The 27,617-nt window shown below is 47.3% G+C and overlaps 3 protein-coding genes across 5 annotated transcripts; 2 read left to right on the top strand and 1 right to left on the bottom strand.

Annotated features, from left to right (window-relative positions):
* The first annotated feature begins 8,470 nt into the window (after window positions 1-8,470).
* On the top strand, window positions 8,471-9,164 carry LOC117864827 (uncharacterized). Its single transcript, XM_072294928.1, has one exon. The coding sequence runs from the start codon at window positions 8,574-8,576 to the stop codon at window positions 9,162-9,164; it is 591 nt and encodes a 196-aa protein (XP_072151029.1). The 5' UTR covers window positions 8,471-8,573.
* Window positions 9,165-11,807: 2,643 nt separating this feature from the next.
* Window positions 11,808-15,399, bottom strand: LOC117865812 (uncharacterized). 3 transcript variants are annotated; one of them, XM_034750047.2, is made up of 7 exons: window positions 15,241-15,399; window positions 14,503-14,638; window positions 13,290-13,380; window positions 12,802-12,921; window positions 12,604-12,726; window positions 12,148-12,290; window positions 11,808-12,054 (listed from the first exon to the last, which is right to left on the bottom strand). In XM_034750047.2, exons 1-6 carry the CDS (start codon window positions 15,272-15,274, stop codon window positions 12,204-12,206), a joined length of 591 nt encoding a protein of 196 aa, XP_034605938.1. In that variant the 5' UTR covers window positions 15,275-15,399; the 3' UTR covers window positions 11,808-12,054; window positions 12,148-12,203. The 3 variants fall into 3 exon arrangements, with proteins under 3 accessions (XP_034605938.1, XP_034605937.1, XP_034605939.1); XM_034750046.2 differs by having other exon boundaries at window positions 11,808-12,060; XM_034750048.2 differs by lacking the exon at window positions 11,808-12,054 and having other exon boundaries at window positions 12,151-12,290; window positions 12,584-12,726.
* A 7,689-nt stretch (window positions 15,400-23,088) lies between these two features.
* On the top strand, window positions 23,089-27,050 carry LOC117862852 (transcription factor bHLH96). The gene is made up of 3 exons (XM_034746384.2): window positions 23,089-24,681; window positions 24,923-25,441; window positions 26,680-27,050. The coding sequence occupies exons 1-3, from the start codon at window positions 24,334-24,336 to the stop codon at window positions 26,854-26,856; spliced, it is 1,044 nt and encodes a 347-aa protein (XP_034602275.1). The 5' UTR covers window positions 23,089-24,333; the 3' UTR covers window positions 26,857-27,050.
* Window positions 27,051-27,617: the final 567 nt, after the last annotated feature.

The following is a 27,617-nucleotide window of genomic DNA, read 5'->3' on the forward strand; positions in this document are numbered from 1 at the left end:
ATGGCCGGGCACGTCAGGACTCAGGAACTCGCCTTTCTCGGGAACGGGCCGCGCTGTGCCCGCCGAGACCCACGCACGCCCCGCTGCAAGTGGGCCCCACCACGCAGGCCCACGCTCCGTCCTGCAGGTCGCCAGCCATGGGAAATTGGGAAGAAAGAAAGACCGTCCGGAAGGAAACCCTAACCCTAGGGATGCTCCAAAACCAAAAGTTAGAGTGATGAGAACACGACGCATTTACTAATTACGCATCTTCCTTTTCCTTTTGCAATTATCTAAAGCTAGTTAAGCGACATATTTATATTGTAATTAATCGAGGCTTATACATGAGCAATATTTGTGCTGCTGTCTTAGCTTGCTTATCAAAAATATTTACAGCTATTCACATGTACTTGATCATGAAAAGAAACGTGCATGTGTGCAGGACATGTACAATTCTTGGTTGGTCAGATTCGTTTTTCCAGGATTAGCAGTTGATAAGATACCTCCTCTGTTGCTATCACAAAGTCTGAATATACAAGGGGGAGGAGAGATCTGTAACAGTGCCTATCGTACTCTTAACTCATTAGCATTGTGGATACGAAAAGAATGCATGATCAGCTGTTTTTTTTTTATCAACACAAGTAAGCTCTTGAGGTTACAAAGCTAGTATTATAAAAAGGAATCCATGCATTTGGATAAGACGTACGTAAGTACATTACACTGTTTTTGTTTCTTTTTTTTTTCTTCGTGCTCTCACTGCTTTCTGGTATCTTAGGTTGTGTAACCACCACTCTTTAAGGGTAGAATTAAAATATAGAGGCTGTCAATCACAGGTGCGTTGTAAATTAAAAACTTGCATTGCAGGTTTCATGCTGTCTTGGGCGAAGGTGATGAGCGCATAAACTAATCATCTAATTAATCAATCACTAATCATGTGTCCACCTTTCACCAACAAGGGGTAGTATATGTAACACCTAACAGCTTTGGATACCTTAGATCTCATAAGAAAAAACTCTGGAAGTCTGGATTCCTAATTAGTTAGAAGTAGTAGTTAAAATACTGTAACACTGGAGTTACATATATACTTAATTCTGAAACACATGTTGCTTCAACAAAAGAGTGAAGTGCACCCACGGTTCTTAAACTTGTTCAAAGGTACTGTATCATATAAGACCTTGTACTATTGCTATATATATATATGCTAATATGCATATTTGGATCCCTAGCTAATAAGCTCGTTAATTTTGTCACTCGAGGGACCTCTACCTCGCGTGCGCACATATATGGGCCATCCATCTTAGCGTTGAGTCTAGCTACATCTCTTCTCTTCTTGTGTGCAATCAAGTCAGGTCTTTATTTTATTATTAGTGTGTACACTGCCTCTTTGATCTTGAATTTTGAAAATTCTACTAGAATATTGCATGTGTTGAATATGCACTACTTCAAATTTCCCATGTTCACACTGAGTTTGTATAGTTGATTGACATGTACGGATGCACATACGACTACACTAGCTGGTGATGGATCGCCGGGTGTGCAGTGCGTGAAGAATTCCATTTCCATACCAGCAGCTAGCCCACCGATGGGATCTGCGCCGCATGGGCGCACGCAGCGCAGCGCACCAGCCGCCGCTCGAGATCTCCGGGTGGCGAGCTAATGAGGTTTCGTTCTTTTCGCCGTCTTTTGACCGGTCGCGCACGTCGTGGCGTGGGGTGGCCGCCGAGCCGGCCGATCGATCGGTCATCGGTGGAGATGCCCTAGATCTTGGGCAGCTAGCTGCGTGCGTGCGACCAGTGGTGGTTCCAAGGACGGTGACTCGCGCGTACCCAGTTGCACTATTTTTAAATCCGCGTGACAACTTTACCACTCGCTTACTTTAAGAAAGCTTAGCGATCAAGCGCGCTACTAGGTCGTAAGCAAGGTAGCCCCAGCGCAGGCTCGACGGCAATTGATTAATCGCTGCTAATTGTGCGCGTCATGGTCCCTAATCCCGACAACCACGTCGCCTTTTGGCCAATGGCGTGAGGATAAGCCCGAGACCGGGGGCTACTAATGGCGTGATTAAACCTAGCCTAATCCCCTCGTCGAGTCCGCGAGACCAACCAAAGCAAAGCAGCTGTTAGCAAAGCTAAGCACATGTACATATGCAGGCAGGAGAGAGGAGGAGGAAGAAGAACAACAGACGCCGCCGCGCGCCCCTACCAGGAGGCGAGAGGCCAAGCAATTTGGTAAAAAGCTCATCTCGGCGAGGCGAGCGTTCATATGCAGCATCGCAGCAGCAGCGTTAATTCTCCCGATCGATTCACACGTAAAACAGGTCACATAATTTGGTTCCTTGCCACCACTAGTTTTGTTCGTGGGTTGCATCGGTTGGCCTGTCGCTGTTCCCCGGCCACACAAGCTGAAAGCAACAGCGGGAAAGTCCAACCTCCGGGATGGCTCATGGCCGCTGCCCATGGCCGTTCGTGATTTCGGATATGTCACCGAGAAATGCTGTCGGCTAGCTACCTTGATCCCTAGGCTTGGTTAATCTTTCTCTTCTTCTTCCTCTTTTTATATAGAGTACAGTACAGCTTGGAGAGACACAGCACACGCACCACACGCAACGCCCACGCACATCCATGTAGCGCACTCGAAGTCGTAACATAGGTTTAAACAAGGTCGGAAGTACTCCATCCTCACATAGATTGGTCATATATATGTGCATGAATTATAACGTACCAGTAATTATTCCCTAATTAATCCAGCTGTGAGAACATGAGCATCCGTCCTAGCCAACTGAGCTATAATAATAGGTTCTCTAGGATTGGTTACTCTGGTGAAAAACCTAGCTTTTCCCCCCAGTTGGTCACTATTTGTGTTGAGAAATTCGAAGGCACACCTATACTGCTGATGCCATATATATATGCAACTAATTGAGTTTCTGAAGGCGGTGAGATTGCACATATATATTTGTGACAGTGATATCATCAAGAATATAATGACGGCTAATTAAGATCGCCTACTGTTGCGTTAAAACTGAAAAGTAGGTGGCATACCGTATATAGATAAATATTCTCAATGCAATTCGATTTACTATTATATTTTGTACCCAGAAAGTCCAATCCAATCCAGACATCGAGCAGCAAGAAAGCATCAAGAAACGATGCACATTTGTGCTTGTACGTAGACACAGATAGATTACATTTTGTCTTAATAAACATATGTGTCGTCTTGGCCTTCTTAATTTTATGAGATGTACGTCCTTTCCTAGTGATATATATGCGCGTCGTCGATGCCCGAAGGATTGGAAGATTCTGTTGTTGAATCACTCAATGATGAGGATACTACTAAATATAGTGTCACCATGCAAGAAAGTAATAGGTTAATTGAGGGAATAGACAATTCTACACTAACTCGCATGTTGGTACTAAAAGTAACTTCTAATTCTAGTTTATCTCGTCTTTGCCGGTTCTTTCCACTGGCTTTAGTTGCTGTTACAAGTAACTAGTGCAAACAATTCGACCACGACATAGCTAGTTTATGCTCGATAATTATTCAACTCCTCGAATTAGCTGCTAGAGCGCCATGTGTTGGAGTTTATAAAACACCACGAAATCTAGCTCCAATTCAAGTCAAATACTAGATTATTACTGCAAAAAGTCCATATAATCAAGGATAATATTAGATATGAGAAGTGGTTACCCGTGTCAAGCAAACTACATAGAGTTACAGCCTTATGTTTCCTTTTAATTATATTATATGTCACTGATGATACTATATAATGAGTACACGAGCACCTTTGTTTAATTTATATATACTATATGTGTACAGAAGTCTAGACAATTCAACTATATTATCTGACTAGGGAGGGGACATATGGAAAAGTTGGTTATCGTTAGACGCTTTTGTACTACACAGTACGTTAATAAAATGATGAACAGCAAAAGTTCATTTTATAGGTTACTGGTACTTATAAAAGATGGTAAGCACTTGATTACAAGACCAGCAACATCAACATCATTTGTTGCATCAATCTTTTATAGTCAATGTACCAGCCATTTCTTTATTATTACCCCACTGTGAATGTACATGTTGCGGGTGAAAGTGCAACTTGTATTAATCTGTGTGAACTCAGCATAGATTTTCTAACACTGCGTGAGAGAATTTACAGTAAAAGCACGGTCATATAATATGGTAACAGTAATCAAACCAAGTATACACTTCACATGTATTATATTATAGACATGAAACACTCTCTTTTCATAATATCTACTATATTTGTTTCAGTCAACCTTTTAGGACTTCATGATTCATAATATCTACTATATATAAGTGAATTATTGTTATTAAAATACTTCAACCTTGACATATTTCTAGCCTCGTGTACATATATAATTAAATAAATCAAATACGCAAAGATTTTCACTAATTTTAGACAGACTTCAATATTCTGTTATTAGTGGTAGGTAGACATGAGCTAATGTACTGTACATAGTAGTTTAATTAAGATCGATGAAGGCGACAAAACAACATCTCTCAGCTCTAAACAACATGCACAATAATAAGCATCCCAAGAGTGACGCGAATTGGAGAAAATGAGAGCTCGCACATGTACACAGCACAGGGCTAATAATTTATTAGGAATTCGGGGCAACCAAAATTAAAGAAGAGAAAAGATTCCGCATAGACTTTGTTTGCTCGGAGGCGCATCACCTAATCATGTCGCCACTTGAAGCTGGCCTCTCTCCGTCCCTCCCTCCCTCCCTCGCACCCACTATTATCAAAAGCCGATGGGCGATTAGCCCACAATTATTTTAGGGTTGAACGGCATCTTTGCCAGGGTGGAGCCTTTAGCTAAATGGCCGCTAAAGATAAGCACTACACCTATTACTACCAATATTGTACGCGTAGTAGCATATGGACCCTTGATAAAAGTGACGACATCGGACATGAAATGAGGCGCGCCCGGGAGGATGGAAGCTTAGTGCTGCGATAAAGGGGTGTTGACCTAAAGGAAATATAATGCGTGCAGTGTGTAGTTTTGGTTTTTTTTTTCATGGTCGCCAGAAAAATATTAACGGACCAAGAGTTGATAGTGTGTTTGTGTGTGCGCACACCGCTTGTGATTGATAATGATTGATTTGTCACCCTTTCAACACTATAATTTATTAGTGGTTTAAATATGTTGTTAATTTGTCATGTCAAATCTAGCCATGTATTCTCGCCCCTGCCATCTCCAGCTAGATATCCGATCCCCCCCTGCATAGTTTATCTATGCACTAGCTAGCTTGGGCAAAATGTTATCTTTGGTGTTGTTTATTTACCTACGGGCCGGGAAAGTGGTGATCATCTCTGCTGTGCTGTGTGTGGATGATGGATTCTTTGGTTCGGCTGCTCACAGAATATATGACCAAATACTTAAGTGCTAGCTCGATCTCTCTAAGATTACTATGCGACGGTCGGCGTGGTTAATTAGTTGCTACTCAGATCATCTGTCATGTTCGATCTCTGTTCCAAATTCGCAAGTACAAATAAATTACAACGCAATTACTTACTGCCGATGTGACTGTTGGCATATGCAGGCATGCAGCTCGATCTACCTCAGCTAGCTCCTCTGCCGGATCCGACAGCGTGGATTGGCGGCTCTCAACTCATCAGTTGATGAACCACTACGTACAGCCTGCGTGTGATCGATGAACCGGCGTCCAGCCGGCAGATCGGAGTCATCAGCTACACTACAAGCTCAAGCTAGCAGCAGTACTGGGAGTGGCAAGCCGCCATAGGGCCGACGCCGTCGTGCACGTGATGGCATGGTGGCGTTTATGCCTGCGTTCACGTGCGCGCGCGTCGCGTCCGGACCACCACCTCCTAGCTAGCAGCGCGCTGCGTCCCGCGCGCGGCAGCCCGGCCGGCCGCGGCGCTCTCGAGATATTCGATGAGCAGCGGCCTAGCAGCTACGGCCTGAACGCGCGGGGCCACGCAGACGCGCGCGCACGCATGCGTGTGGAGTGTGCACGCAGCATCATGGAGATCGAGAGGGAGGAGGAGCCGGGCGCTGGCCGCCGCACGTGCGCCGTGCAGCCGGGCGCGGCCGCCGAGGCGGGGGCGCCATGTGCGTCCATGCGTCCTCCACGATCCCGCTCCCGGCCTCGCCATGTTCCGCGCACGCCATTGGCCGCCGCCGCGCCCGCGGTGCGCAGGCACGGCGCCATGGCAGCGCAGCGGTGGACGGACCACGGGCGCACCGGCACCGCGCGCCGGAGAAGACCGACCGCCGTTGCGCGCGCTCGTCAACCAGCGGGGAAAAACATCAACGGCGCCGTTATGATTTGTGAGGAGTCTAGCCCAGTCGCGCTAGACAATGGGCCGTCATGGGCCGGGTTCAATTCCAGACCAGTTAGGTAAGTGACTGGACCCGTGCATTATGGGTTTATTGACACATTCTGGCACAACTAAGGCAGCCCGGCCCCTCTTGCATTGACTTTCATTGTTTTCTGGAGGGTAGAAATTGACTTTTTTTGTTAAAAAAAAACAAATATTGTAATCAGTGTGATGTGTGAAATGGGATGCCGGTCGGTACATGAACTTCAGCAGGCCGTCGGCCGAAACTCGGGATGTGTCTGCTACCTGTGATTATTCTCAATTTCATCGTACAATGAAGCTACGATTTTATGACGTGCATCGGCGCATGGTGACACTTGCTTTTGTGTTGCCATACCAAACTTTCGGGGAGATTGCGCAAGTTGAACTCTGGCATACGCCTGGGATACATGGAGGACCAGAAAAGATAGTTTCAGTATTTTTTTTTCTCTATGACTCTTATCTGTTTGTGACTTTGTGCGATCAGTTTATCGTTTTTATATCTCTGATGAAACCATCTTTTTCCCTCGGATGAAGTGCTGAAACACTTGTGCTGCTGTGCAGACTGCAGACTATCTACTTGCAAGCATGTATCTGCGGAGAGAAAAATCCCCCTCGTTTTCTGCTAAAAAAATTACCAACTAAGCGGCATGGTTTCGCAGCATATGCCCCCCAAGTACAAATAAAACTACAGCTAGAGACGAGGACGACAAGAACGCATCAAATGTTGGACTCTCCCCGCAGCTGCGGTCGGCAGAGATGTTTTGACTCATCGACAACCTTAGTTAACTAGAACTACGAAGCGCCTGCACACATCGTATGTACAAGATGCTCGTATATAATATATATGCTGTATATACAAATATATATAAGTTATCTCTGTTCGAGGAACTGGAAGGAGACCTGTAGACTTGAATGCAACTCCAATGGAACCAGCAGAAAAATGCGTTCTAGAAGTGCATGAGAGAGGTCTTGCAAGGACATGCTGGCGAAGTAACCAAGGATCTATCAGTATAGCTGTACAGGACACTATGGAACAGCTAGCTGGATATTGTATTCAACTACAGATACGGTTCAGCCTGTGGTCGGTATGTTAGTTTAATTTACTCAGGGAAGAAGATTCACTCTGCTTGTCTGAAAGTCTCAGTCCAATGGCAGCTCAAAGGAGTCCTAGTTTAAGAGCAGTAGTATCAGACTGTTAATTGGTATTAAGTTACTAAATTTCTTTGGATTTCTTTCTTGAAAGTACATGCTTGAAGGACGCGAGGACGTCGTTGGCTTCGTCACTTCATTGTTGTGCTTGTCGCCAGGTATAAGTGCTCCTTTCTTTCTGTAAACTAATACTTGTATTCTGAAATCGTTGTACGTTGCTGGCACATGAAGCTGCTACCCTGGTTCTGATATGCCGGATTGCCGGTGCTCCGGTATCAGCTGTTTATCTCCACACATTTTAACTTCACGGATACATATAGCACACACTATGGGGAAGAATAAACTGGCCAGTCCGAGAACAAAATCGAGTTCCTGAACGCATGACCCAAGGATGTTCTTCAGAATGAGCAAAACTGAAGAGGACAGATTAAGAAAAGGAAGATACAATTTGCTATGAAGATTAATCATCATCTTTTCGTTATCTAAAAACAGTTAAGACCATTCGTAAATGCTAATCTGAAGTTTAATGATGGTTGTGATTTTTGGAACGAGCTGCCTATTAAGGTGTGATGTAACATTGGAGTGAACAGAAGCAACGCATGTGCAGAGGATGCATACTTTTCAGTTTTCACCCTTGATGTTATTGCAGTAATTCTTGTCTCTATTGTTTAGCTATAGGGTAACAAAAACGTAGGGCACCATGCCAGAACAAAATGCCGTTAATACTGTCCAACAATGTGATTCCAGAACTGAACACAGATGCAGAGAATACTTCAACCAAAGTGAAGACGCCAATGCACCACAGTTGTGCCTTGATCTTTAGCCCTAGCTCTTCCAACTCCCATCAGCTCAGGCCCCAGAATCCACAGGTGATACAACCCATGCCAGTCCTGCACAACCTTCTCCGTGTCTCGCCTATGCAGACAGGAACAAAAGCACACAGCACGGTGACACAACCAAAGCTCACCCTCCACTGTCTCTTGCTCACTCCCGGCACCAATGCAGTAGTATAAATACTCGGCAACGAAACCGCTCTCATGTCCCGTCGTCGTATGAGCTCAGCCTGAGAGCGTCAACGTCAGACCGACCGAGCTCCATCAATGGCGCCGACGAGCAGCACCGAACCCGCACCAGTCAAGCACATCACGCTGCACCACTTCCTGAAGCAGCAGTTGCTGCAGCAGCACCGGCTCAAGCCCGCCGTGATGTGGGGCTGGCCGGCGGCCGCGGCCACTATTGGACGGCACGCGCAGGAGGATGCGGCGGACGACAACGACGGCCTGGGCGGGGCGTGGCCGCCGCGGTCGTACACGTGCGCCTTCTGCCGCCGCGAGTTCAGGTCCGCGCAGGCGCTGGGCGGGCACATGAACGTGCACCGCCGCGACCGCGCCAAGATGCGCGGTGGGAACCACGGTGCCGCCGCCGCGGCGCAGGCGCAGCTCGTGGCCGCGGCGGCGCCGGCCGCGGACGAGGCGCCACACGCCGCGGCGGCGGCGACCAAGTACGCGGTGCTGTACCCGATCCTGAACTCCAATGCCACCGGCGCGGTGCTCATTCCCAGCGGGGACGTGCTGCTCTCCGCGCCCGTGGCGCTGGCGCCGGCGCACGACCGGTGCCACGTCAGCGACGACGAGGAGGAGGAGGGGGGTGACAAGGACGTCGACCTGGAGCTGCGCCTCTGGTGGCCGTGAACGAAAATCATGGAGAGATGTTTTTTGGTTATCTTCGTGATGATGATGTGTGATTTTTTTTTTTGTTCTACCTTTGATATTATTTTTCATCAAATAAATTAATTGCATAAGATTTTTCAAACTGCCATTGATGATCGGAAGGAATGCTTGGCATTTTGGCGACGAGTGTACGGTAAGGACAAGCCTCCGAGGCTCCGAATGATGGCAGCAAGAGAAATGAGATACTACTACTGCAGTCTAGACAGTAATACACAAATGCCAGTCAAATTATAAGGCCCCCACTTCGATGTCATCAGCAACGCAGCACACTATCATTTTCTCCGGCGGCAAGCTACTGTGGTTGCATAGATTTCCGACAGTTCTGAGGCAGCACTGGCTGTTGAGAAAATCGGTGTCCAAACCTTTGACACCGACTCCTTAAAAGTGGTACCAAAAGGTGTGATGCTACTTTTTCTGTGGACCATATAACCACACTGCTTTGAGGAGATCTTCACACCGACACTAACACAAGAGATCAACTCTCTATAAAGGATTCCAAATCTTTTATTCACCTACTCACAATTCAATACAACACTCATTCTTACACTCTTTACGTGGCTACCCTACCATGACACCACTACACTACAGGCCAACCTTGCTATCTCTTCACCTATGGCTCACATGCCACTCTATGCCATGGAGGGAGGGGAGCACCTCTTTTTATAGGTGCTCATGATCATTATGGTGTTGCCATATAACAACTTCCACACTCTTCCATACAAAATATCCTAACTCTAGAATCATCATCATCCTTATCTAGTTTCTTATATTTCTACCATGCTAAAATATTAGTTCTAGAGTATTCTACACTTCACCATGAAGCATGGCAACTATGGCTCAAACATTCTCTCCAATTTTTTAGAACCTTCTTACCTTGCCATGATCTTATCCTTATACATGGCAAAGTTAGTCTCTGGAGATTTCCACAATCTTCTAGAATGTTCCAAGTATGTATAGCATACTTCAACTCCGACGATGTCAAGCTGCCAATCAAAGCCAGCATAGCTCAACATGTTCTATATGTTCAGGGGGTGTTTGGATACTAGGTGCTAAACTTTAGCAGTGTCATATCGGATGTTCGGATGCTAATCAGGAGGACTAAACATGAGCTAATTATAAAACTAATTGTAGAACCCTATGCTATTTCGCAAGATGAATCTATTAAGCCTAATTAATTCATCATTAGCAAATGGTTACTGTAGCACTACATTGTCAAATCATGAACTAATTGGGCTTAATAGATTCGTCTCGCGAATTAGACTCCATCTGTGCAATTAGTTTTGTAATTAGCCTATGTTTAATACTCCTAATTAGCATCCAAACATCCGATGTGACATGTGCTAAACTTTAGCATGGGGTATCCAAACACCCCCTTAGTTTATGAAGTGTCATTCTCATTTCATGAAAAAACTAAGACGATCGAGTTGTTTCAATATGTATAAGGCCAATTTTAATGGGAGTTTCATAGAAGTTTCATAAGCATTAAATTTGTTACCATATTAGCAAAAATGTTGACTTGGCAAGATCATTATGAGGAGAGTCTCATCAAGAGAGGGAGGAGTTTCACTCAACTAGCACAGTTACCAAATTTCTCAGTCTTGATAACTGTGTAATAAAATTTGCAACTGAAGACTCGCCTGAAGTATAATGTAACAACATTGTTATTCGATGCCAAATGGAGCTAATAAGGACTCGTGATTTGCCAATCTTTGTCCCTCTTTCTTTTTTGAGGAAAGTCCATGTGTTTTTTTTAGACTGTCCATGTTTTTTTCTTAAGACAATTTTTTTGTCCCCCGATTTGCAAGTATATAGAGCCCAGGTCACCAAGATCCATTCCGGGCTCAATACGGCAACAAAACAAAACCCCGCCCATCGAGGACGTGGGCCGTAGCAGGCGCGCAGGTAAAACCCGGGATTCCGGCACCTTCGTTCTCCTCGAACCCTAGCCCGTCCGTGCACGCCGCCGCCCCAATCCCCGCCGCCGCCACCTACTACGCTCGCCGCCGGCGCCGGATCTCCGCAGGCCGTTGCTCCCGCGCCGCTCCCTGCAGTCCGCCGGCCCCGTGCGCCGCCGGCCGCGAATGCGCCGCTCCCTGCAGTCCGCCGGCCACCCAACCCGGCGCGCAGCGCCCCTCCACCGGCCACACGCGCGACCGCTGGCCAGTGCCGCCTGCGCGCGTCCGTCAACGTTTGCTCGCTCGTGGTGGCGGCGCCATCCCGACGTGCCGCCGTCGAAGAAGACGGCAATTTTTTTTTGGAATGTCGGAACTTTCGTTTGAAGAATGTTGAGTTCACTGTTTAAAGATGTTGAAATAGGTAGTACAAAATGTTGAATATGGATTTTTTTTTCAAAATGTTGATGTATGTCTCAAAAAATGTTGAATCTGATATTTCTTTATGCTGGATTAACTTTTTGATAATGTTGAATGTAATACTCCTATGTTGATATATTTATTTAGATTTCAAATTGGGCCTGCTGGGCTTTAAAGCTATGAAGCTTATCTAGCTTCCAGAAGCCACTAGCTTCCAGAAGCCACATAGGAGCCCCCGGTAAAACCATGGGCTCCCTAAAACTTCAAAAGTTGGAATGTTACGGACATCTCCTAGCAGGAAGAATCAATCAGCTAAAAACATTACGCAGTACATTGACTGCACCAAGCTAAGTCAGACAAATCCTTGGACTCTTCTACTTATCACAGAACTACCAACTCACATGAGGCAAAAATGTCTGAGAGAATTGCAAGAGTACAAAAGATTTTAGCTGCGAGCGTGATCCTTGCTGTCAATTGGTGAACAGGCCGACAATTTCACCTCTCCAGAATCCAGATTGCATGTAGACATTGATGTATTCCTGAAACTTAAGTCAAAGTTCACGCCTTAGCTTAACAATTCCTGATTTGAAACTCGGGAAATTGTGAAAATTTTAAGGCTGTATGTGCCTCACCTGATGAAACTAGAAACCATCAGGTTGCACCCTTTTTTTTCCTCCCTGGATGATGATTATGTTGCACTTTCACCTTGCACAAAACCATGTTCATTCAAGTTTTCTACCACATGCTCGTTATCATTCAATGAGGGCATCCCAATCTGCAAGTTCATTTCAATGGATACACAGTTAGTTTAAATAACAAAGTTATACAGAAACGAATATGCATCCATTTACAATGAATCAGTTTGTGACTGAATCTCACAAGCACATATTTCAACAGAAGTACTGCAGAATTTCTAATTAGATGTTTTCAGTTAACCAAATGAAGAACTTGTACATTATCATGCATAGTTGAGACTCGAGAATAAAAGGCATAGCTCACATACTATATTTCAGGGAGTTGAGTTTACATAAATAATAGTTCTTCAGAAAATAGAAAACTGAAAGGTACAGGTTCTATGAAGGCTCTACTTCTGTTTCATCTGTCAAGGCCTCATTTTCGACATTGCCAGTGACACGTTTCAGCCGTGAGGCAGCTTTGTCAATTGCCAAGTTCAGTTGGCTTATCTTGTCGCCCAGTGTTTGACGCGTTTTCTGGATGCAATCAGCATATTAGCTACCAAATTTACTTATGGAATAAAAAAGGTGCAAGTAAACTCAATTCCATACCTCCAAACCTTCATCATAATATTGACCACGCCGTGGTCTTGGCACCCTTTGGAGGCCAGTTTCATCAGATTCACTATCTTGTCCATTTTCATCCAACAAAGAATCTAATGTTCTGCTGATCTGCTCATGTACGTTGAGCAGTTAACAGCCACTTTTAAAATTAACAGTTACTATATAACAAGAAAATCAGAAAATAATAGCATCTAGAGCAAAATTAGTATAGACCAACACAAAAATGTTTCTTTAATCAGCCATCAACTACTGGTGGGTAGCTCATATGCGAAATATTTTGGTTTGAAATCTACGGTGGCAAATTAGAAGGGGATATTTGAGCTTGCCTAGATCAGAAATGGTTTCTACCTTCAGGAAGATATTGCTTGATGGGGGTTTCTTTAAGCTATTTGGAGAAATGCTAAGCAAAAGCGATTATATATTCTTTTACTGGGAATTCCTGTACCTGCACAGTGCAGAATAAAGTTTGGTAATACCTGAGGGGCAAAGACATAGCCCAGTGTTCCAAAGATTGCTCCCCCAATAAGAAAGCCGGTCAGGAATCCTCCACCACCTTTAGAATCTTCACTGTATAACATGATAGTTCCGCATAAGTATACATGCAACTGGAAACTATCACAGTACAATATATGCGGACTTGGAAGAACCTCGTCTAAAGACAAAGTGCAAGAGGGGAGAGAAAGGTCATCTGGGAAGATGGTTTCACTATTTCTGTCAAAATGTTACAAACTAATTGATCAGAGATAATTGAAAGAAAGTTTTGAAGAAAGGTCATCTAGGAAGATTGTTTCGCTATTTCTGTTAAAATGTTACTCACTCCGTCCCAGAATATAGCTACGTTTAGACTTTTTCAGAGTCAAATCTTCTCAACTTTGACTGCGAAAAGAGAAATAATCATAGACTAATAATATAAAAATAATGTTAGTTGATTTATCATGAAACCAACTATTATAATATGTAACCTTTTCTATTTGAAATAAATTATTTTTAGAGATATTGTTGGTCAAAGTTAAAAAGATTTGACTTTTGGAAAAGCTAAACGTAGCTATATTTTGGGACGGAGGGAGTACAAAGTAATTGATTAGATGTGGTTGAAGGTTAATTTTGAATGAAACACATTCAAGATGAGATTATGTTACACCTTGATGCAAGCTAGCTATCTTCAAAACAGATCATTTTTAGCCTAACATGAACTGCTCAGTTAGAAATGTGACTAGAGTGAAATATGAACATTGATAGTAATCACTAGAAAATCAAAATCTACTCACACGTACTTTCAGCTTAAAAGACAACTGAACTGGGCAGTGAGCACTCCTGCCAGATCGAATGATGTGACATGTGACTAGAGTGGAAGATGAACACTGATAGTCACCGCTTTAAATCAGCGCAGGTGTAATTTAAGCTTGAAATATGCTCCCTCTGTCCCAAATTACTATTCATTTTAGCTTTTCTATACATACATATTTTTTATATGCACCTAGATATATACTATGTCTAGATACATAGCAAAAGTTATGTATCTAGAAAATCTAAAACAAATAGTAATTTGGGACGGAGGGAGTAACAAAATTGGGCACTCTTGCATGTATCTAAAGGCGAAAAGTAGGAGCAGCTCTGCACCTATACCTACAGTGAACCACTCCAAGCATACAAAGAAAATCAATGTCTTCAAATATATAAAAGCACAACCTCTGTGCTCTGCAGATGGTTAACTTTGTGCAGTAATTTGCATTGTCATAACTTGAAGGAACTGCAAGCTGCAAACGATTTCTGTTGGACTTCAGCTTGTTACTCCTGCAGCCAAATGTATTTGTATGCGCCCCACCTTTGACACAACAAAAGGAAACAAAAAGTTAGACAATGGGAACAGGCAACAAGGCATTACAGGCTTCAATATAACTCATAAACCAATGTTTAGTAACAAGTATCACTTGTTCATCATGCAAACAGACAAAAAAAAATTTGTTCTTTCGTTCAGAATGGAGCAAAACTACCACTTTGTAAGAATAGCTTTCTGGTAGCATACTACTCCGTAGCATATATCTATCCATACCATATTTTAGCTCTGTAAGTAGCACAAGCTTCAATTGCGTCTCGACAGAACGCCAGATTCAAAAAAATACTTATCTCTCCAGGAATAGACAAATACTAGCTTATAATCCGTAAAAAGTTCACCCTTTCGTTGCGCCCTTTTACAGTCGTGCATCTGTTCCTCATCAGTAGGGACTGAAGACCAAACACGGCACAAAACTAGCAACATAGCTACTTGTAGCCCCAGATCTTTCCTAAAGAACCAGCAAATACAAACCTCAGCAGCTCAGTGATTCTCGAAAGTCGATACGGCGTGGCCTGTGGAGACGGCTAAATATGTCCCCACGCGTACGCAACATAAGCAAGAGGTGAGGGGCCGAGACGGGAGGCACTCACCGGAGACGGATAGGGCGGCGGAGGGAGCGGCCATGACTGCCGTGGGGTGCGGCGTAAGGGAAGGGGAAGCTTTCCCGTGGGGGAGAGACGATGAAATCGGCCGCCTATCCTGCTGCCCGCCGGCTTCTAGCTGCGTGCGCGGCCACGCCCACGTGGCTGGATCTCAACGGTGAGACGGAACGGAAGGCGGGGTAGAAATGAATCGTGGAGGGATGATGGAAGTCTGTGGACCCGATATGACCGCTATCAGGTTTATTTGGGCCTGAAAGGCCTGCTGCCCTGGTCCTTCCTTTTTCTTCGCCGTCATACAGAAAATTGTTGGGCCGGGCCTGTGAAGTTAGTTGCTATCATTTAGGGTCTGTTCGCAAATTGGGAGTGACAAAGTTTGCATTTTGCCATAAATACGTAACTGTAGTATTTCGTTTGTATTTGTGAATTATTGTCCAAACATTGACTAATAAGGCTTAAAAGATTCATCTCGCAAAGTACAACAAAATTGTGCGATTAGTTTTTTATTTCGTCTACATTTAGTACTCCATGCATGTACCGCAAGTTTGATGTGATGGGAAATCTTCTTTTTGCATAGTGCTAAAGTTGAGAAAAGAGAAACTAAACAAGATCCAGGCCTTTTAAGTTTTTATTACTCACTATCCTCAAAAAAGAAAAGGGTTTTCTACTCACTACTCACTAGCCACTAGGCCACTTGCCAGATCTGATGCTCCTCTGGTTAGAACTGGACACGTGTTAGGGATGAGGAACCCGCAGGCCGCAGTGCTCCAGCCCGGGCTGGGGCTGCCATGCCAATATGCCATCGGGAACTCGCTGCCGGAGTGCCGGGTTGCCGCCAACCAGTAGAATCCCCCATCTCATCAGCTGATGAGTTCACGGCGCCCCCATCGCTATCAGGCTCAAGCGGTGAACAACCGCATTGCGTGCGTACCTGCGCGTGGCAGTGGCAGTACCCTTGACAATAGCGGAGCGTACGTGCGCAGCAGGGCGCCAGGCCAGACGCGCGGTGGGGGCCGGGCGGCGCGCCATGGCACGCGAGCACGTACAGTTTCGCCTACGCACGGCCGGCCAACGGCGCGACGCCGACTGGGGTAGTGGGCACAGCCGCACAGGGCGCGCTGCTGCCGCGCCGCGTACGAGGACGTCGCCGGCCACTCCCAGGTTCGGACCCGTCGCGCCTGCCGCTTCCGCCCGCGCCTCGCGAGTCTCGGCCGGCCGCGCCCGTACGGCACCCGCAGGCAGCAGCGCTACTGGCCGGCCGGGCTGCTGCTGCCATGCCATGCCATCGGGCGGCTCCCCTTTCCATGCGCCCATCGATCGGCCGGGCCGAGCGCGCAGCGGCGCCGCAGGAGGGCGCCGACATAAGCGACATATAGCCATCTATCCCATACCTGTGGGACCCACCTATCAGCAACCCACCATGCGGGACCCACAGGTCAACACCTCCACCCTTCCTTTCTTCCTCCTCCCGCTGCTTCCTCCTCTCCGTGGCGGCAGATGCGGCGATGGGAGCCGCAGGAGGAAGGCGGCGCGAGGGCAAGGGGCTCACCATCGGTAGGGTTAGGGTTCGGGGTGGGGGTTTCGGGGTTTAGGTTGCCGAGGTTGGGGTCTCCAGTGACCTCCAGCTGTAGAGGGAGGACCTTGGGCGGCAGCGGATCGGCAGCGGCGACGAGTGCGGGTGGCGGAGGATAGCCGGTGGGTGGCGGAGGAGGCGGGAGAGTGACGGCGAGCATCGCTAGATTAGGATGGCAACGAATCTAGCGGCGGAAGTCGCCGAAGACGATGGAGGAGGACGGCGCAAGGACAATTGAGCAGGGAGTGGCGACTCGAGGAGGAAAACGACCTCCTCATGGACCGTTATGGTGGGCCGGAGGTGATGGTGGGCCACATACTCGCTGCGTGTCGGCGACGTCCACCCGCACCCCGGAGGAGGGGGCCAGCCGCGGTGTGTCGCGACGCGCGCCGAGCATTATCGGCGGCCGATGCGGCGGGCGCGGGCGCACGGGGCATGATGCTGTGCGTACGTGCGTGATGCGCGTCGCACGCAGCTGAGCGAGCCATTGGACATTGGAGGAGCCCGGAGAGGGAATCTCTAGCTAGTGTACGTCCTGCTGCCCGGTCTCCGGCCGGCCGGCCTCTCGGTCGATCGATCGGTCTTGTCGGGGCCAATGGAAGGCGCGCCAAAAGCTTCGCTCGATCGGGCGATACATCGGGCTCTCGTGCCGCTCATCGTCACGAACTTTCGATCGACGGTCCTCGAGCTCTGTTGTTTGTTTTGCGTTCGCTTCGCTTAGAACGTGCGCACTGCAACCGGGCAATAAACTTGGTGTACATGATCGATCTGACGGTCGTACACCACGCTCCGGCGAGGACGACGGCGTGCATGGACGTACGACGGTACGAGGTGCCTGGTCTGCTTTCGATTTGACTGTCGACTACAACAGTTACACGTGACGCGGTCCACACCACCGCTCGCGCGCGCAGCTCAGGCGATACGTACGACGGTACGAGGTGCCTGGTCTGCTTTCGATTTGACTGTCGACTACAACAGTTACACGTGACGCGGTCCACACCACCGCTCGCGCGCGCAGCTCAGCCGATGTTTGGATACTAAGTGCTAAACTTTAGTAATGTCCCATCGGATATTCGGATGCTAATTAGGAGGACTAAACATGAGCTAATTATAAAACTAATTGCAGAACCCTGTGCTAATTCGCGAGATGAATCTATTAAGCCTAATTAATCCATCATTAACAAATGGTTAATGTAGCACCACATTGTCAAATCATGGACTAATTAGGCTTAATAGATTCGTCTCGCGAATTACACTCCATTTATGCAATTAGTTTTGTAATTAGCCTATATTTAATACTTCTAATTAGCATCAAATATCCGATGTGACACGTGTTAAATTTTAACACCCTATTGCCAAACAGCCCCTCAATCTGCCTGGCAGCCTGGACGCATCCTGTCGTGTCATCGACCGATCGAGGAATTTTTTATTTTTTTATTTTTTTATTATAGTATTTTGCAAAAATATATATTCTAATAAAAAAATTGCAAATCTATACCTATAGCACCGGTTAAAACGGCGGAAGGGTAGCAACCTACCGCCAGTTGAACTGGCGGAAGATTCACTCCTCTGGGCAGCATATTTTCAAAAAATCATAACTAATTTATATGAACTTGGATGTAGATAAACTTTATATAAAACTTGTAGATCTGAAACTTGTGTCGATTGTTTGAGCACTAAGATACCACCAAATGAAAAATGTTTGAACTACAAAGTTGTAGTTATGATTTTTTGAAAGTGCACTGCCTATAGGAGGAACTTACGCCGGTTCAACTGGTGGTAGGTTGCTACATCTCACCTTCCGCCGTTTCAAACGGCGGTATAGGTATAGATTTGCAATTTTTTTGTTAGGACATATATTTTTGCAAAATACTAAAATAAAAAATAAAAAAATTCCCGATCGAGACCCTGGACGATACACCGTAGATTAGAGGCCACACAGTGTTAGGGAATGCGCCTTCAGTACCGGTTACAAATCCCCTTCAGTATCGGTTGTGCAACCGGTATTGCTATGTCGATACTAAAGGGGTTCTTTAGTATCAGGTGAAATCACCGGTACTAAAGGGAAGCCTTTAGTACCGATTGGTCCCCAACCGGTACTAAATTGTCTGCCACATCACGCGTGACCGAGGCCTTTTTCTTTTCCTTTTCTTTTTTCATTTTCTTTTCTGTCCTTTTCTTTCTTTTCTCATTTTCCTTTTCTGCAACGTCACACACCGTTCCACCGCCGCGCCTCCAGGCCTCCAAGCGCCCCTACCCGGTCCCCGGCGGGGGTAGCGGCAGCGGTCCCTCACATGGGCAGCTTCCGATTGGTCCCCAATCGATACTAAATTGTCTGCCACATCACACGTGACCGAGATCCTTTTCTTTTCCTTCTGTTTTCTTATTTTCTTTTCTTTTCTTTTCTTTCTTTTCTCATTTTCCTTTTCTGCCACATCACACACCGTTCCACCGCCGCGCCTCCAGGCCTCCGAGCGCTCCTGCCCGATCCCCGGCGGGGCTAGCGGCAGTGGTCCCTCACGCGGCAGCCTGGTGGCGGCTCTTCGCCAGAGGTGGGGTCATGCGAGCCTCCGTAGTGGAGGTCGGCGGTGTGCGTCCAGCGGCTCCAGGGGAGCGCGGCCAAGGGCGTGGAGAGCGGCGGCGCACGGCCAATGATGACCCGAAGGCCAGCGGCGCGCGGCTCCGGCACGGCCCCGAGAGGCGGCAACAGTGAGAGGAGAGATGTAGGAGAGATAGTGCGTGGCCGGTGGGGAGAGAAGGGTGGGGAGATAAGGATAAAGCGTAGAATGGGGAGATAAAAGGGAGAGAGATGAGGAGTCAGAGAGAGCCGGAGAGAGCCCGGTACTAAAAGCCCTCAAGCACATTAGTACCGGGTGGAGCTTCCACCCGGTACAAATAGGTGACCTTTAGTACCGGTTGGAGCTCCCAACCGGTCAACTGGTACTAAGGGGGTTCATGTGGAACCAGCCGTTAGACCTGATACTAATGCTCATGTTAGTATCGAGACAAAAACCAACTGGTACTGAGGGCTATAACCAATACTCAGATTTCCAGCAGTGACACGAAAAAAAAACTAATTGCCAGCCGCCTTAGAGATTCCGTGCCGATGTATATGGCCCACTGGTCGCGATCGTGTCGAAGAACAAAAACACACTGATCTGATTTCCGGCCGGCCAGGCCGCGCGAGGCGAGGGAATTCACTCACCTGCTGCATCCGTAGATAGGCCACGCCACGCACATGCTGGTGCTGCTTGCATTGCCCAGCCTGATGATTGGCAATGGCAAGAACGGAACAACGACCCACGCACGCGTTTGTGCCGCTGGCGGCCGCCTCCTATGCGTATGCGCGTCATGCGCGAAACGGCGGCGGCCACAGTCCACATGCCCGCTATATGGCCATATGGGATACGCCACTGCAAATCTGCAAGCATCACAGTTGTACGTGAGTCTGCGTTCAAATTTGCACGGGTTCGTGGACTAGCTAGTGGACTGTGATGTGATTAACTGAAACATTGGTTATTTGCAGAGCCTGAGATCCAATGTATGAACAGATGGAGCGGACGCAGGATCTTGTTGTGAAGGTTTTATTGTGATCTTGCTGTGAAGATTTTATTATAATAAATCCAATTGAATCCATATATGTGAGCATGCAGCTAGCTACTCCCTCACTCCCAAATTTATATACCGTAGGTCATTTTTCTATTCACTTAGATATACACTATATCTAAATACATAACAAAAACTATGGATGTAGAAAAGTTAAAACGAACTGCAATTTGGGACGGGGGAGTAGCAAACAACCCTGATTGAAAACCACATTGCAAGCAGTGTGTATCGCCACAAAGACACGGGAACAAGCTATACTCCCTCCATCCCAAAATAAGTGTCCTTTTAGTATTTAATTTTGTCCCACAAAGATTACCTTTAGCTTCTAGTAATCTAATTAAAACAGTACTCGCACCAATACAAAATGAACATATGAAGAAGCGTGTGGAACCAATTAATAGATTAATTTATGCTATTTTTTAGTTCCAATGCATGCACAATTATTCAGCATATAGAAAACCAATCAGACAGTGTGGCTTCCAATAATAACCAATGAGTAATTAGAGGCAACGCGGTCACTTGCCCTGACTATTATTGTGTCTAAAATTTTCTAAAAGAACATTTATCTTGGGACGGAGGGAGTGTGGAATATTAATACATATTTCCTTTTCTAACAAAAAAAGGGAACAAGCTTGTGAGCGTGTCATGCAGCGGTCACCTTTCCAACAACCTCAATTCATGATATAACCCAAACTTTCCAGGATTTGCCTCTTCTTCCGGGCTTCTACTCATCTCAACCAAGAATGGTCAGTGATTATACATCTTTACCTCAAAAATCATTACCAATGAATAAAGACAATGACGGCTGCTTAATGCTGATAGTTCAGTATGTCCTACATTGTGCTGCATGTGACAATCCTCGTTTAGGTAAGTTATCATCTCTTGAGTAGGTCTTTACTTGGGTGATGATGCCTTAACCCCTAATAATGTAAAACTGATCCGATGCTTTTGCCTGTACTCCAGAGAACGAAACCACTGCAGAGGATCAGAGACCCAACGACCTTTACATGCTTCAAGATCTATTTGCGTGGTTCAACAATATACATCGATATCATAAGGCCTAAAAGCTGGCTAGATTCTATCGAACTTGTATCCTATTCTGATATAGTTTCTTAGTGTTCTGTGTATTGGTCTTGTCCGCATCAGCCTGTTCATCCTGTGGTTGCATCCCAGAAGACATTCCTAAGGGGTATCTGTGTCGGTACTAGTTGGTACGGACTCGGCACATAAAATTACACCTAAACATTGCCAGTACGTACGTGGCTAGTGCCCTAGACCTCGCATCGACCAAAAAGTTGGCGACCATTGTGAGGGAGCAAGTAAACAAAGGAGTTGCAGTCCTGCAGGTACACTGTGCATCTCGACGGCCACAAATATTGGCATATTGCTCAAGGCTAGGCGACCTCTCCTTCAAGTTGCCACCTCCCACGTTTGGATTGTTTCGATCCTCTTGCGCACGATTATTGGTGCATCCACTTACTGCATTATGTTGATTCTTCTTTAGAGTCGCGCTTGTTTTTACGAAAACTTGGTGCCTACTTCCTCCATCTTAAATTATTATTTTATTTTGGATTTTCAAGTTCATCTAGACCTAATATCTATCTAGATGTATAATAAAATATATAAATTTAGAAATGCTAAAACGACTAATAATTTGAGACCTATGGTGTATGCGGTAACTGTCGGAAACTCAGGAGTTACTGTATTCGTACTAACGGTCACAGTACTACATTCTTTTTTGGAATATGCTAGGGGTACGTTTTATAATTTGGTAACAAGTAGTGTTCATTTTAAATTGGCAAGTGTAGAATGGCTAACCGTATAAACATACATACGATGCTCTGGTGTACCCGGAGTTGAAAAAGCCTGCTGATGGCCAGATTAATTGCTCTGGAGCTTATGCAGGTAAGTGATCTGTCGGACGCCCAAAAAGCGCGGCAGTACGTACACGACGCTCTGTGGCCTGCTTGTCATGTTGTCGTTCTGCTCACTGTTAATCCATGTGCCTATGTTTGTCCTATATCCTTCTTCATACATGTGACCTGCATGCTATTTGCACATAAGTAAGCTACTGGATTTTAATTTCACATCACCACTTGGGCTTACTGAAAATCATTTTAATCTTGTAAGATGTGCTGTTTTTATCTTTTGCGTAATGGACCGCATAAGGATATATAGGCTGCACTGCGTTAGCCACAAAAGAGTATCTTTTTAGAAATGTCAACATGTAAAAAAAACACTAGTTACTAGTAACAAAAGCATACAAATACAGCCACATTGTAATATTTCGAAACTATTTATCAAGAGAAAGTATACCATCTGTAAAGCTCAATCAAAAAAAAATGCATGCTATCTAACAACAAGATTTTCATACTCTTTTTTAGTGGAGGTATTCCAGTGCTAATACCCTTCTTGATGCTAATAAATTTAGTTGTGATGCCAACAGTTGTTATATGTGTTTGGAACGGGACTCGGAGCCTCTATGATACTTCATCCCATCGTCGCAAATTGTAGGTAGTTTTAGTATTTCTAGATGCATAACTTTTACTATTCATCTAGATATACACTACGTTTAGATGCATAAAAATTATAAATCTAGAAATACCATCTATAATTTGGAATGGAGGAAGTATCTAGAAATACAACACTGCAAGAATGCTAGATTTGGTCTATAGGTGATCTCTGTGCCCTGATGATCAGTAGACGGGAGAATTTGCATGGAAAGAACGTTATTCAGGTGAATTTCATGGAAGCGGAGGTAAAAAGGGAAGTGGTTCGTGCGCAGTACTTGGCTCTGCAGTTAGGTCACTTACATGTAGGAGCGGGCTTATATGTCAGTTACTCAAGGGCGAGCCCAACTACTGCAGAGGAGTTCTTCCGTAAAAAGTAGCAGGGAGGATTTACCGCTGTAGAAACAACTCTACTGCCAATTCCTGGCCCCGTCATTCTCAACAGGGACTCTACCAGCTCGGGGTGGACAGGGAGCATCCAAATGGTTTGGTGACTTTCACTTGCATTGGCATACACACATCGTTCAATAACTTTTTCATTTGGCATACCAAGAAGGGACATCACCACACTCCCACAAGTCGAACAGCAGAGAGAGAGAGAGAGGAGGGAAGGGCCCTATGCCCTGCCCTCTATAGAGAGGCGGTGAGAGTGAGACCACTCCTCTTCCATCTCTTCGTCTCTCTCCTTCGCTGCTAGCTTTGAGCTTTCTCTCCCCCATCCCACCCGCTTTTCAGCGGAAGCGGAAGCGGAAGCGGCAGCTTGCAGCACAGGGAAAGCAAAAGCAAGCAAAGAAAGGCCAGCCATCCCTCCTCACGTACGTCACGTGTCGAGCAGAGGAGCAGGCCACAGCTAGAGAGCTCCGCCGGGGCCGCCCCACCCCAGCAGGATTTTCACCGCGACGCCAAAAGAAAGCGAGCTTTTGGTGGCGATCACCTTGGAGCGTTCCGCGGCGAGTTGCATGAGATCTGACACGATCCATCACCTGCTGCTGCGGCCTGCCCTGCACGCGCCTGAAGAGCTGCCGCCGCGCCCATTGCCCAAGCACAAAGCTCCGAGCTCCCTCATCACCTCTCACCTAGCTCACCTCAGGTTCTGCCAGCCAGACTACTCCACCACCGCACCCTGCGCCGCCCATTATTATGCATGCCCTAGCTATCTGCGGCTTCCGCCGTGTCGCGCCGCTCCCACCGCTAGGGACACACAGATAGCACCAAGCCCAGCAGCGAGCACCGGCTCTCCTCTTTCTGGAGGTGGGGAAGGAGGGGGCCAGGCAGGCTGCAGCGCCAGGTGAAAAGGGGAGCGGCCACTCCTAGCTCCGCGTAGCGTAGCGGCATAGGGAAGAAGAGGCTTTGTGCTCTGTTCTGTACGCGCCGGCCGACGCCGCGCCGATCGACATGACGCTGGAAGCTCTGTGCGCGCCCAGGAGCGACGTCCTCGTCTACGACACCTTCAACGCCGCCGCCGCGTGTGCCGCCTCGGCCGGGAGCTTCCTTTTCGGCAATGCGCCGGCGGTGGAACCGTCGCCAGCGCCGGCCGCCCAGGCGCCGGGCGCGGAGGGGGAGAGCAGGGTGCAGCAGCAGGGAAGGAGGAAGCGGCGGCGGCGGCAGAGGAGCGTCAGGAACGCCGAGGACGCCGAGAACCAGCGGATGACCCACATCGCCGTCGAGCGCAACCGACGCCGCCAGATGAACGAGTACCTCGCCGTGCTCCGCTCGCTCATGCCGGAATCCTACGTCCACCGGGTACGATCTACTACTCCTTCCGGAACATCGATCGCTTTCATGCGTTTCCGTCCTCTTGAGTTTGAATGGGATTTGGATTTGTTGTTTCGCTAAAATAGTGGCGAAAGAATTAATGTTTGCTTGATGAGTGGCACTGTTTACCATTTGAGGTGTTCCCTGACTTCTCGTCATGTCAAATCATGCCTACGTGTATGTGTGTTGCTTTGATTATTTTTTTCTGAAAATCTCGATCGATGTGTAGAGCGACCAGGCATCCGTTGTCAGCGGCGCCATCGATTTCGTGAAGGAGCTCGAGCAGCAGCTGCAATCCCTGGAGGCGCAGAAGCTGGCGTTGCAGCAGCAGCAACGCCGCGACACGGCGGCGGCGGAACGCGACGCGGCGCCGACGCCAGCCCGCGACCCCGCGCCAGCGGCCGAGGATGCCGCGGCGCGCGAGGCGGCGGCGGAGCGGCCCCCGTTCGCGCGGTTCTTCCGGTACCCGCAGTACTCGTGGCGCCACGCGCCGCCGCGAGAGGATGGCGCCGCCGCCGCCGCCGCCGTCGGCGCGGAGGAGGACGCGAGCCGCGCCTCCGCGGTGGCGGACGTGGAGGTGGGCATGGTGGTGGACGCGCACGCCAGCCTCCGCGTGATGGCGCCGCGGCGGCCCGGGCAGCTGCTGAAGTTGGTGGCCAGGATGCAGGCGCTGGGGCTTGCCGTGCTGCACCTCAACGTGACCGCGGCGCTCGGCGGCGAGCTGGCGCTCTACACGCTCAGCCTCAAGGTACGCCGGCGACTGACACGACCGATCTTTTCCATTCCTGAATCGCAACGGTGTTCTTTTACTCTTTCCGTTCACGAAGCCAGCAGTCAGAAAAAAAAGCCTCTCTGGGTCGGTGTTGGTTGTGCCTGAAATGGTGCGTCCCCGTGCTAACACTTTGGTCACTGTACAGATGCTCAAATACTTTACCTTTTTTTTACCGATTAGTTTTATGCGTTGGATAAACAACTGAATTGGACCTCTCTTACTTATTTTTAGCACCCGTCACATCGAATATTTAGATACTAATTAGGAGTATTAAATGTAGACTATTTACAAAATCCATTACATAAGTGGAGGCTAAATGGCGAGATGAATCTATTAAACCTAATTAGTCCATGATTTGATAATGTGTAGTCTGTTATCCAACAAGAATGTACTGTGCAGATACTCATGTACGCATTCGCCTGAGCGTACATCCCTGCATATAGGCCCATACACACGTCTTGGCAGTAAACAGAATCAGTTTCTCATCTCTAGTTACCTGAGAGAAAAAACAAGAGGGTGTCAGAAATCCCGGGAGAACCATTGCATTTGCATCACACAGTGCAGAGGTTTGGCATTTTGCCGGGGGAGAAAGAGAATTCAAATGCAGTAGCACCATTGTTCATCATACTGGCAAGTGCTGGGCCAAGGCACCAAATACAGAAAACCACAGTGCATTCCCCTGCCTGTCAGCAGCCCAGCACAAGCCATGGGCACACCTGCTTTTGACCAGAGATTCCAGAGTGCAAAAGCAGTTTGCTGCCTTTGGCAACCTGTAGCTCTGGACTTTTGACGTCCCTGTACCCCATACTTGCAGAACTTCAAATCCAAACAGACGAAGAAAAAGCTGTGTAGTTTTCCACTGTTGATTTTCACCAGAGGGTAAAAGAAAGAACGATCGGCACTGCCATGGGGAATCTCTTCTGCGCTGGGGACATCCATCGACATGGCGAAATCAGCTGCTAAAGGCTACGGACTACAGAGATTTGGTGCTGCTACTGCAGCTGCCTTTTTTTCTTGTGCTGTTTCAGTGTGCCCCCGAGGCCCCGAGCCGGACCCAGCGGAATCATCTTTACGACGCTTTTTCTTTCCCTTTTGCCTGACTTGGCCATTCCCTCTCCCCGATGAACATGGCTCGTCCTGTCCCGAACCGCGGTAGCAGTTTGTGGCTACAATTTGTAATTTTTCTTCCTTTTTGTGTGTGGCGATGACTGCAGGTAGAGGAAGGGTGCGGCCTGACGACGGCGGAGGACATCGCCGCGGCGGCGCACCACGTGCTCTGCGTCATCGACGCCGAGGCCGCGGCGGCGGCGGCGGCGCAGCGGCTGCTCGCTCCCGGCGCGGGGCAGCCGGAACCTCTAGTCGGTACGAACCCGCCGCCCCTCCACCGATGAGGTCTTCCGGCGCGACGCGATGGAGGCGGGCCGGCGGCACGGACTTGCGGGTGGTGGGTGCTCATCGTCTACGTGACATTTTGTATAGTGCAGCAAGGGCCTGGTGGCGTAGAGCCAAGAGTGTGTAACTGCAATAACAACGCATGTAGCTAGTGGTATGCTTGATCTGCAATAAACATCCACGATTCGGCGGAGCCGCTGAGTTCTTCGAATACAACAAGGACCGTACAACCAACACACTCCGTACGCGCACGCGTGCGCGCGCGTCCATACACATATTTATAGAAGAGATTGGAAGGCATAAATCTAGGGAGTGTTTGGATCTTGAACTAAAGTTTAGTCCGTGTCACGTCAAATATTCGGATGCTAATTAGGAGGACTAAACATGAGCTAATTACAAAACTAATGCAGACCCCTAGGCTAAATCGCGAGACGAATCTATTAAGCCTAATTAATCCATCATTAGCGAATGTTTACTGTAGCACCGTATTGTCAAATCATGAACTAATTAGGTTTAATAGATTCGTCTCGCGATTTAGTCTAGGGGTTGTGAAATTGGTTTTGTAATTAGTCTATATTTAATATTCCTAATTAGTGTCCAAACATTCGATGTGATAGGAGCTAAAATTTAGCTCGGGGATCAAACATCCTTACACCCCACTAAAGTTTAGCACCTGTCACATCGGATGTTTGATACTAATTAGGAGTATTAAATATAGGCTAATTACAAAACTAATTGCACAGATGGAGTCTAATTCGCG

The sequence above is a fragment of the Setaria viridis genome, chromosome 7 (genome assembly GCF_005286985.2).
Source record: "Setaria viridis chromosome 7, Setaria_viridis_v4.0, whole genome shotgun sequence".
Classification (NCBI taxonomy): Eukaryota; Viridiplantae; Streptophyta; class Magnoliopsida; order Poales; family Poaceae; genus Setaria; species Setaria viridis.